We start from the raw sequence: 10,454 nt of genomic DNA, 5'->3' as shown, positions 1-10,454 counted from the left end.
GGGATGCAGGCTTGGTTTTGGTGGTGCTTGTTTTTGTTTTTTAGAAGGATAGAGGATGCCTGAAGAGAGAGGAGACCTTTGAGAGTGGGAGAAAAGTATGAGATGACAAAGCTGACATTACTATCAGATGAGTAAAAAACTTCTTTGTTTGATTCTGCTCTTGTTGGCACCTAATTTACACTGGAGCAATTTCGTAAACTTCAGTGAGTTTACTTCTGAGAGTGAGATCAGGATCTGAGAGTGAGATCAGGATTGACACCTCTTAAATCACTTGGGTCATGCTCCATAATTCATTGGCAAGTTCCTTTAATTAGTTGCAGGTAAACCCAGGCTTCCTGGAGTTCGCTGCCTCCCCAGGAACGGGCTCTGCCTGCTGCTCCCTGCCGCGCTTCGGGGTCCAGCCTCCGCCCTGTGTCTCATCGCAGGGCTGCATGTCCGGTGAAACGCGGCTCAGGGCTGTTCCCCCCGCGGCTCCCGTGCGGGCCGGCGGCGGGGGCCCGGCTCCCGGCGCGCCAGAAGTTGCTGTGTGGGAGAGGAGCGGGGCTGTGCAGGGCCGGCCGGGCGGTCCGGCCGCCGCGCGTTATGTAAGGGCGCAGGGGCTGCGGGCCGGGATGACTGACAGGGAGAGGGAAATTCCTGGGGGAGGGGGAGCGGCGCTGCCCTGAAGCCGCTGCCAGAACCGGCGGCTCACGGAGACCTGGCGGGGAGCGCGGCTGTGCAGAAAGGGAAGCGGCGCGGGAGGGACGCTGCCGGGCGGCGTGCGGAGCCAGCGGGCGGAGCGGGCTCTTCCCCCGGCGGGGCAAGCCGCCTGGGAAACGGGGGGGCAGCGGCGGCGGTGCGAGGGGACGAGGAGCGAGCCCGGCTTCCCCCCTCCCGGCGCGGCGCGTTCCAGCTGGGGCCGGAGCACGGCCGGGAAGTGCCGCGCTGGAGCCCGGGGTGCTTCCCGGCGCGGCGGCGGCCCCGGCGGCGGCGCTGCCCCTTTAAGACCTGCTCGCCGCCAGTTCCAGGGAGAGGGAGTGACCTCTGGGCTTTGACAGCTCCCCTAATAACTAGCAGCGCCCTGGCCCCGCCCCCGCCGCGCCATTGGCCGGCAGGCCGGTATGCCGCGCTGCCATTGGCTGGCCGCTTCCCCTGAGCGAACCTTTAGAACTCCGAGACACAATATTCTGTTACATTGTAGCAAAATGGCGACTGTCATTCACAACCCCCTGAAAGCGTAAGTAGGAATCAAAAATGTACATATTCCGCGTGGTTTAAATATGAAAAAAGGCGCCTTTCCGGCGCCGGCTGCCAGCCGGAGCCGAGTGCCGGCAGCCTCTCGGCGAGTCCCTCCTCCCGCCCTCCTTTCTGCCCCAGCGACTCGCTCGTTTTTTGTGCAACACATCCCCGCCGCTCGCGCCGAAATTAACGAGGAAAAAATTGTTGGGTTAATTGGCGCCCGGGCGCGGGCCGGGGGGCGGCGGGCCGGGGGGCGGCGGCGGGGAGCCTGCCTGGCGCTCCCGGGGCTCGGCGCGGGGTCGGCGGCGGCCGCGTCCCGCGGGGGTGCGCGCACTTGACAGCGTCCTGCCCCCGCTGCCCCGGCGGGCTGGCCCCGCCACCGCGCTCGGCGGGGCACGGACCGGCCCGCGGGGGCGCTCGGTGCGCGGTGCCTCCGCGCTGTCGCCGCGGCTCGGAGTTGCCTCCGCAAATCTTTGGGGAGTTGGGATGTCTTGACGAAGCAACCCCCCTCGCTTCTCGGCTGGGCGGTCGGAAAGCGGGGCGGCGGGGGCTCCGCCGGTGCGCCTCGGCGCTCGTGCCGGAGAGGGAGCGAGGAGGCGAGGCAGGGAAGCAGACTTGGGTGAAATGAATGACTCGGGACTGCCGGTCGCTGATTTTGGGCAGGAAGTCCGGAGATCTGTTTTGCATATGACAGGCTTTCGCTTTTCAAAGTGGCAAAGAGAGTTGATTGTGTTTCCATCTTGAGAGCGGGCACAAGCCGCCGAGGGCTGTACGGACGGGGTCTGACCCCGGTTTGGGAGAGGGAGGGGGCAGATACTTGTGCTGCGGAGGTATTCCGGGGTTCCCGATCTGGAAATAAGGCTGATTCCTGAGGGGCACCGCGGGAGCCGGTTGTAGTCTTCTGGATCGCGTCCTTTATTTTCCTTGTGGTCTGCAGCGCACGCCGCTAATCCCCGAAGGCATTAGGGAGAGTGGGATTTGGCACCGTATGTGGGGAGCGGAGCTATCTTAACCTTTTTCAAACGACTTCCCTGCTAACGGGGGCAGCGCTCTTGCTAGTAAAGCAGGGAAGCAGAATACCTGGCGGTGACGCTTCGCTTGCACTTTCTGGCTGCGCTGAGTGGGTGTTTTTATACCTTTGAGTTTTGTGAGATGAAATTAGGGCTGCGAGGTTTTTTTTTTTTTTCTTTTTTTTCTCTTTTTCTACCGACTCGAGTCTCTCCGGCTTTAGTTGGAAAAACACTTGAAGGTTTTTCCTGGGATTTCTGCCGCTGTCTCTCTGCGATCCGGAGCGAAAGGAAAGCCTCGAGCTGGGAAGGGGTGCTGACATGTTTTTCAGCTCTCCTGCTCCGTCCTGGCAGAAAAACCCTTGCTTTCATTTACTCGCCCTCTCGGATATAAGAATCCGCGGGGAGAGGGAAGCGCTGTTGCAGGGGGTTAGTCAGAGAAGTCCGAGCGTCCTCATGGGTGGGTGCCGAGGGACCGAACGCGCTCTGAAAACCGCGCGGCACAGGCAGCGTTCCCCCCGCGTTCGACGGCAGGTTTGACGCCTGTGCAGGCGACAGCGATTTCTCCCCGTGCCCCTCCCGGCCGCCGGGGCCGCACCGCCCGGCTCTGCACCTGGGCACGGAGCCCCGCGGCGTGTGCGCCGTCCGCGGCTGCCGCCGGCAGCGGGGAAGCCCGGGCTCGGTGGCCTCTGGGGACGGCGGGGAGCTCCCAGGAGCGGCCACGGCCCCCGCCCCGCCCGGACGGGACCTTGCCGCCTCGCCTCGCACTTCGTGGCACCGCGGGGCTCCCGGCAGCCGCGGCGGGTCCTGCCGAAGGGCCGCTTGTGCCGAAATGAATCGGGGCCCGATCCCGCCGCTGCTAAAGTCGGGGAGGACAGGATGAGGCCATTTATAATTAGCTCCCTTCTCCTCCCCTCGCCCCTGGGGGGTGTGAGAGGAGGAAACAATAGACATCAAGTGCTGGTTTCGCTTTTCTCTGTGTGCCTTTTAAAGTACTAAGGCTATGTGGAGGAAGCAGAATTGGTACTGGCTGTCTGACACCATCTGTAATTTTGTTGACAACTTGTTTAATAAAACATTTTATAATTTTCACTTATTCTTTAAAGTTGCTGATCGGGAAACAATACACATGTAAATAAATTATGCATGGGATAAATTAGGACAAAAGCAGTAGGACACATAATAGGGGAGGGAGGCAGTGCACAGTGTTTTATCCTCATGTGTCCTTCCTGACAATGAACGGGAGCTGAATGACATTTGCATTTCCTCTGTCTGCGTTTTGATTGTATCTCAGAACCCACAAACGCCCCCTACAGAAACCGGCCACACAAAGGTTTTGCTCCGAAATGGGGGACAATGTAGGGACTGAGAAATCCGGACTCAGGTATCAAGCAGCTCCTTGTGTGCGCTTGTGCGTTTAAGAGTGTCCAATATTCAGTTTGTCTCTGGCACTTGGACACACATGTGGCCTTGTTCATGCTAGACTAGTCTCTCTGAATAATGTATTCCAGTACCTGAGCATCTGTGGGAATGCATTCCATAGAGCACCTCAGTGCATGGAGTCCCTTATTAATGATTGGTTTCTCCCTACCCAACTTGCCTCTTTCTCTGTCACTTTCTGGTTCTCTTTTGGTGCTTTCTTCCCTTTGCTTTCCTCCCCTTCACTCCCTCTGGTGAACCAGTCAACCTGACATGACTGCCTGTTATTTCTGCCATTTATTAGCTTGTTGTTTACCAGCACGGTGCTATAGACAAAAATATCTAAGTTTAACAGATCTGCAAGGTAAAGGTAGCAGGTGTTTGGACAAGCACATGCTTCTTCATCTGTAGAAATGGCAGTATTCTGACAGCTTTGATGGGACAGAAGTGGATTTGAAGTGCTGAAGTTGTTGTTGCTGGTTTTTTCCCCCGCTAGTTTGTGTGTGTATCTCCATATTTTTTGTTTCCATCTTCTTCTCCTTTGGATATTTTAATATGAAGACATTTGAGTGGTGCAGTAGAAGAAACAAATGCATTTAGAAACTATTCTGAATTACTTCAAATGTCAGTCAGAAATCTCAGTGGACTTTGTAAACATTAATTAATTAAACCTCTCAACGCCCCTGTGAAGAAAGGATTATTGCCTTTGTTTTATGGATGGCTAAACTAGGACAAAGTGGTTCAGAATCTCTCTAAAAGATGAAGTCTAGAATGCAGGCATTCAACTTCCAGTTTTAGCATTTAGTCCCATTTCCTCCATCTCTGCCTTATTAGTGATGTGCATATGGTACCATAATGCACTTAATGTAATTAAGACCTTGTAATTTACACAGTCTTGTCTAGAAGCAGAGCTGGTTTCCTCCCACCCCTTCTCTGTCTTTACTCCCACAAATGACTTTTATTTCAGGTTGTCAGTTAAACACACTAAATGGAACATAGGTTAGGTTGTTGCCATTTCAGCGTGTGCAGTCCCCCATGCGGTATGGCCCTCACCAGAGGGCTGCTGCCTCCCAGCCGTTTGGCAGTGCCAGTGCTCTCCCTTTTGCTCAGGGCAGCCTCTGGGACAAAAGAAGCTAACTCAGGCTCAGCTGCTAGGTAAGCTCACTTCCATGAGCTTCCAAAGCTGACTGCATTGTTGGATAACTTTGGCGGACTTGGGATCAGTTATTCTGTGCCAGGCGTTTGGGGAGCAGATCATCACAGATTTGTGTGCTCAGTGCTGGATCTACAGCATAGAGCTGATCTACCAGGCCTGTTCTGTCTCTGCATTCCCACTGCAAACACACAGCAGCAGTTAGGTTTCCAGTTGCTGTACCTTCTCAGATAAAATTGCCTTCACAGCCAACTCCGACCTTTGGGCTGCCAAATGACCTTGCTTGTGATGATGAATTCCTGTCATGAGACACCTGTGAAGAAGTGGTCTGTGTTCACATCTCTGTTTCACATTGGCAAGAGACCAGTCTGGGTCTTGGGGTCTTGTATAGCAAGAGTATTTCATTAGTGATAACTCTGGCTTGAACTCAGGGTGGGGACTCAACTGGAAGGTCCTGTATCCCATTACATATCCCTGAAACAGCCCTATGTCCTGATTAAGTGCTGATGAAGACTGATTTTTTTTTTTCTTTGTGGACATTGTTGCATAAGCATCTGGTTGCTGATTTTTAATATTAAAGTGAAAGTGTAATGTGCTGTGCTGCTTTCAGCAGGTGGAAGCAATAAAATGGACAGACAGTTAGGTTGCCAGTTCATTGTTTACAAGTGTTGTGGAGGTGATTTTAATGTGGCCTTGCAAAAGGGAATTTTCTTCTGCTTTACAGAGCAGGGTTTGTTGGGCATGTTAAACCATGTACCAAAATCTCTACAGCAATTCCAGTGTGGCTCTGATGTTACTTAAAAACATAAATGAGCCCTAATGTGACACACGTCAAATCAAAACTGTTGTCCACATAAAAACAGTATTTTCTAATATCTCAGCAGCAGCTTTCAGAGAAAATAGGATGAATGTTACTGTGTTTACACAAGGAAATGTAAGCATAAAACCAAAGTCATTGGAAGATAGAAAAGGAGAGTTAAGAAGACCTGAGGATACGCTGGTTTTGAAAATGAGAGGCTCTGATAAATGGCATGTTGCTTGTTACAGTGTTATGTCTGATTCCACCAGTCTCTTATGCATGATTAGTTGTTGCAGTGCTTTTGTAATTTTGTTTTGTTGGTCTTTCAGTCTTTCACAGTCTGTCTAGATGTGTGGATGGATGGAGGTTGTATCTCAAAATTGCCACTGAAGAAAAAGTTTTTAAAACATTATTTCTGGTGTGTGAAAGCAATATTGAACTATCTGGGTTGTGCTACAGAGGCCTAAAGGTATGATTTCTTGGAGGGTGTTATAATTTCAAGGGAAGCACTTGTCCAATGGGCTGGATGCATGGTAACCATCAGACAGGATTCCCAGTGTCCGAGCGGGAATACTTGAGGTCAGGTACGCAGGACAAAGTGGGATCTGTGTCAGTCTGAGTCACGGCGAAGGTCGTGTGGCTCATCCTTTGTGGAGCCTAATGAAAATTGATTTCCTGCTCTGCTTTCCTAAAACTGGAAGGATGGTATTTGAAGGTTGCTCTCAAGAGCAGACTTTGTCCATCTTGTATGTCTGTCTTCTACAGCTTATGACAGTTGGCTGTACCTCTTCTGTCCTGAAATGAGGCGTTCCAAAGCCCCCACCGGCTGTGAATAAACCTTCTTTTAGCATTGTAATTTGCCAAATCTGGAATTTTCTCACTCTGGTTTGTCTTTCATGTCACAGCTGAATTTCTTTGCTCAGTAGATCAATTTTACAATCTTGGTATTTATTCCAGGCTCATCACTGTGTTGTCTGTATGTGATGTTGCCTTGAGCAAGAACCATTCCTGTATTGTTTATCCCTGAGGACTTGTAGGAGTGGAATGAATCTGTTCCGGGAGTTGATGTTTTTTTCCCTTGGAGAGACCAACCTCTGATCTGAGGTTTCCCTGTCTGGGGTGACATACTCCCATGTGCAGACAGGCAGCACCAAGGCAGAGTTGCTTGAGGCCTGTTCTGAGGGCTTCATTAGGACTGTGCTGCTCTTCTGGCTTTGCCTGGCAATTTTGCCCAGGATGCAGAGACTGAGGAGTGTTAATCACTTCCTTAGTGCAGGTCTCAGTTTTTACACTGATTTGTTTCTTAAAGGGAAAGCTATCTCATCAACACAATCTAAAAGGAATCATAGCTTAGGAATACTTTTCTTTTTCAAAACCAAAAATTTTCAAATGGAAGTGCTTCTTTATTTTTAAATTTTTCTACAGTTTGTGGAACAACCCCATATATGCTGGACGAGTGCATGAGAAGCTGAAAGTGGTTTTCTTCTTTCTTATTTCAAAAGAAAGAAGAGAACTGCACAGTGTGTTTTCTCTGTCTAAACTGAGTGACATGTAACACAAATATTGTAAGTGAATGCTTGAATACTGAAAATTTAAACTCTTTATTTATCTTTGATAGCCTAAATTATTCAAAGCATGATACTTTTAAAAAATATTGTTATATATGGTTTATTTCCCAGCAGAGCATATTTTAACCACAGATTCCCAGCAGATGCCTCAGAAAAGAATAAAGCAGTGTCCCAAGAGCTGCTGGCAGATTCCCCTCTCCCAGCACATCCTCTGCAGGATGGGAATGGCAGCAGTGTGGCAGCACGTGTCTCAGTTTCCAGGTTAGCTGCCTGAGCTGGGTGCGGTCAGAGCCACGATCCAGCCACATGGAAGGTTTTCCTGGCACTCCAGCCTTGTCTGAGGGGAGGCTGCACAGGGAACCAGTGGAGCAGCAAGAGCAGGGGAGGGACTGATGAGTGTGCACTAGGTGGCTGTGATCAGCAGCGTGTGCTTGCCAAATCCTGATGCATTAATTTCATGTCCTGCTGAGCTGTAGCTGGGAGAGTCTCCTGCTCAGGTGTTAGTGGGGACACTGACTACGTCAGTGTTCTTCTGGTGAGAAAGGCTGGAAGTGATATTCAATGTCACAGACTGTTGTGACAAAACTGATCCAACCTGAGGATCATCTCTCCATTCATACAAAACCGTGAGTTCCATTAGTCTGATAACTTTCTACTTGCTTTCTGATCATTTTCATAACTGAGTGTACAATTCCAACAGTAACATATATGAAATTTTAGTATGCAAAAGAAAGGAACTCTATGTAACTCAGTTTCTCTCCCTTGGTTTTGCTCAGATTCCTGCTTGTGGTACAATATACAAAGCCTTTGTTAAGACATTGTGCTAACTTTTCTACCAACACATGGTTTAATGCTTCCTGCCTTTTAGTTCTCAAAAATCTAGATAGGTTGCACAGTGCAAAGAAAATCAGGTGCAGAGCAGTGAAATAAGGCCATGCCCTGAGCTGGTTAATTTCAGCCTGCCCTACTGCATCATCTGGCAGGGCTGATTTGATCTGATCAGATGCGGGCATGCTACTTCTGCCAAAATGCAAAGTACAGTGCTTATGCTGCTTTTATGCTTTGACTTGGCTTCATGAGAGCCACAGGAAGATAGATTATGGCTGTTGTAACAAAATTCCCTCTTGAAAATGTTTTGGGTGCTTTTCATGTTTTGGAAGAGTAAGTGAACACCAGTTCAGTGCTTTGTGTCATAGGCTTCTGAAGTTTTTGGTCTGCTTCTAGCAACTTTGTAGTTTCCAGTATTCCTGTGGATCTACAACCTAATGTGACTACTCAAAGAGTTGGGAGAAAAATCATAATGGCTGGACTTGTAGCCCAGATAATTCACTATTCAGTGAACACTGTGAAAAAGAAACTTATTGTGGTGACACAAAGTATTATTTCTTCAAGGGGAAAGTCATGTCTATATTTCATTCCACTTCCATTTCAAGAACAGTTTTGAAGTAAGTAATCCATGGATTTGTGACTGCTCAAGTATTTTGGTCTCAATATTGTTTCCTGAAAGACTGTGTTTAGTAAATGATGGGGACAAATACATTTTATTTTTATGATTACTTTAAAACCTGTGCAGTTTGAATAAAGAATAATGGAGACCGTGGCTCATGAAGCTATTTTACTGCTAAACTCCTTTGGTGGGCATTGTGTGTGAGGCTGCTGTCCTGAGTGTTCAGAAAAATCACTACCCAGTGTCCAAAATCAGAAATTATATTATGAACCCACTTGTATCTACAAGGTTACCCTGGTTGCATTTGCCTTCTTTTTCTGAACTGCAAAAGCTGCTTTGAAGACTGTAGGTTTTTGTGTTTTCTAGTGATTGTTTATCCTCAAAGTTTTTAGTTCATTAACATATACCTATTGATGTGAGATGTGGATTAAATCATGATCACAATTTAAATTCAGAGATTAGTACCTTTTATAGCTGGGGTGGTACAAATTAAGAGGCATGGGAGATGTGATGGGAGAGGGTTGGTGGTGGCAATTTCTACTGCTTCATCATATCTGACTAATCCTTTATTTTTTAGGATCTGCTTCTCCAAAACTGATGTTTCTGTTAATGCTGGTGAAATTACCCTTCAGTGATCTAATGGCATATGGATGAAAGTGATGTTAATACCTCCACAGGCAGGATGGGGCCACAAAGGCTTCTTGCTTCTCTCTCCTCCTGTGCTGATGCAAATGAATGGGAACTCAGTCAGGTTACTGGTGTTATGTTGGTGACAAAAAGGCAATTCCTGAGGTCCAAATCTAACAAAATAGTGTTGATGGGGGAAATACGTTGAAAACTCTTCTCCATTTTCTGTCACCAGATTCAATTTGTTTTTGTCAGTAGTCTCAGCTAATGTATTATCTTCTCCTTGTTTCCCCCTGCCTCCCAACCTCTTTCCCCCATTGACCTCTATGAGCACAGTCCTGGCTGCTGATTTATCAGGGCAGGCTGGCTCAGCACTGTGTGGAGATTGCTTTTAATTAACTCTCTTCGTTTTGCCAACCTTCAGGGAGCAGCAACCCTTTAATGATTCTAATACTTTATCTGGATTTATATCTGCCTTATGTGTTGTTTGTTGCTCTGCTTCCTCACATGCTCTTCCTGAGTCATTTCCCAAAATGAAAGGTTTGTTTCAGGTCCCTCATACAGGATGAGGAAGAGAGGCTTTAATGGCTTCTGGACTGGAAGGATGGACTCTCTATGATCTACCTGAGTGTTTTGGAGGTGGATGGGGATTATGAGGTGATGCATTTTGGGGCTGTCTTGGAGCAAGACTCATTTCAGTGACTTGCCTCTATGCACAGGGAGAGCAGCTTTGTTCTGTGGTTGCAGCATGGCAGATGAGTGCCTACTAAATTAAATCTGCCCTCTGACTTGTTTTGTGACGTAGGTAAGTCATGAACTCATTGTCACAGTCAGGTTTAACTCTAGTGACTTCTCTTCTCAGTCTGACTAGCTGGAATGTTGCTAAAATTGAGTTAACTTCTTATGTATAAACACAGGTCTAAAGGAGGGTCTCTCTTTACCTGCAAAAGTCTAGCTTGGCCTTCTATGAATAGCTCTACCAAGTGAAATTTCTTCAAACTGAGCAGAAAGCAGCTGTATCAAATTTCTCCCACCTGGAATTTCCTCTTTGCATATCCTACAATGAGGATTTCAGGAGATTCCAGCATGAAATAATTAGAAAAAGTATATTATTTGCAATGTAAAGTATGTGTCACTTTTGTGCCAGAAAAATGCTTTATAATCATGCTTTAATTAAGCATCATAGTCCCTTTTGTGGTGTAATTTCCTCCATTAT

At 48.3% G+C, this 10,454-nt stretch overlaps 1 protein-coding gene across 3 annotated transcripts in view; it reads left to right on the top strand.

Annotated features, from left to right (window-relative positions):
- The first annotated feature begins 1,100 nt into the window (after positions 1-1,100).
- DPF3 (double PHD fingers 3) overlaps positions 1,101-10,454 on the top strand; it is a 167,812-nt gene continuing 158,458 nt past the window's right edge. For 2 of the 3 annotated variants that reach the window (XR_009114555.1, XM_058025627.1), the window contains exon 1: positions 1,173-1,216. Coding sequence is in view for 1 of the 3 variants with exons in the window: in XM_058025627.1 (XP_057881610.1) it covers positions 1,185-1,216 (32 nt within the window). In the remaining 2 variants the exon portion in view is untranslated. Of the gene's footprint in view, positions 1,217-10,454 lie in introns of all 3 variants that reach the window. The other variant, XR_009114554.1, reaches the window with a different exon arrangement.

This window comes from Melospiza georgiana, chromosome 6 (genome assembly GCF_028018845.1).
Source record: "Melospiza georgiana isolate bMelGeo1 chromosome 6, bMelGeo1.pri, whole genome shotgun sequence".
In the NCBI taxonomy this organism is placed as follows: Eukaryota; Metazoa; Chordata; class Aves; order Passeriformes; family Passerellidae; genus Melospiza; species Melospiza georgiana.
The sequence above is the reverse complement of the archived record's forward strand: the minus strand, read 5'-3'. Positions and strand labels throughout refer to the sequence as shown.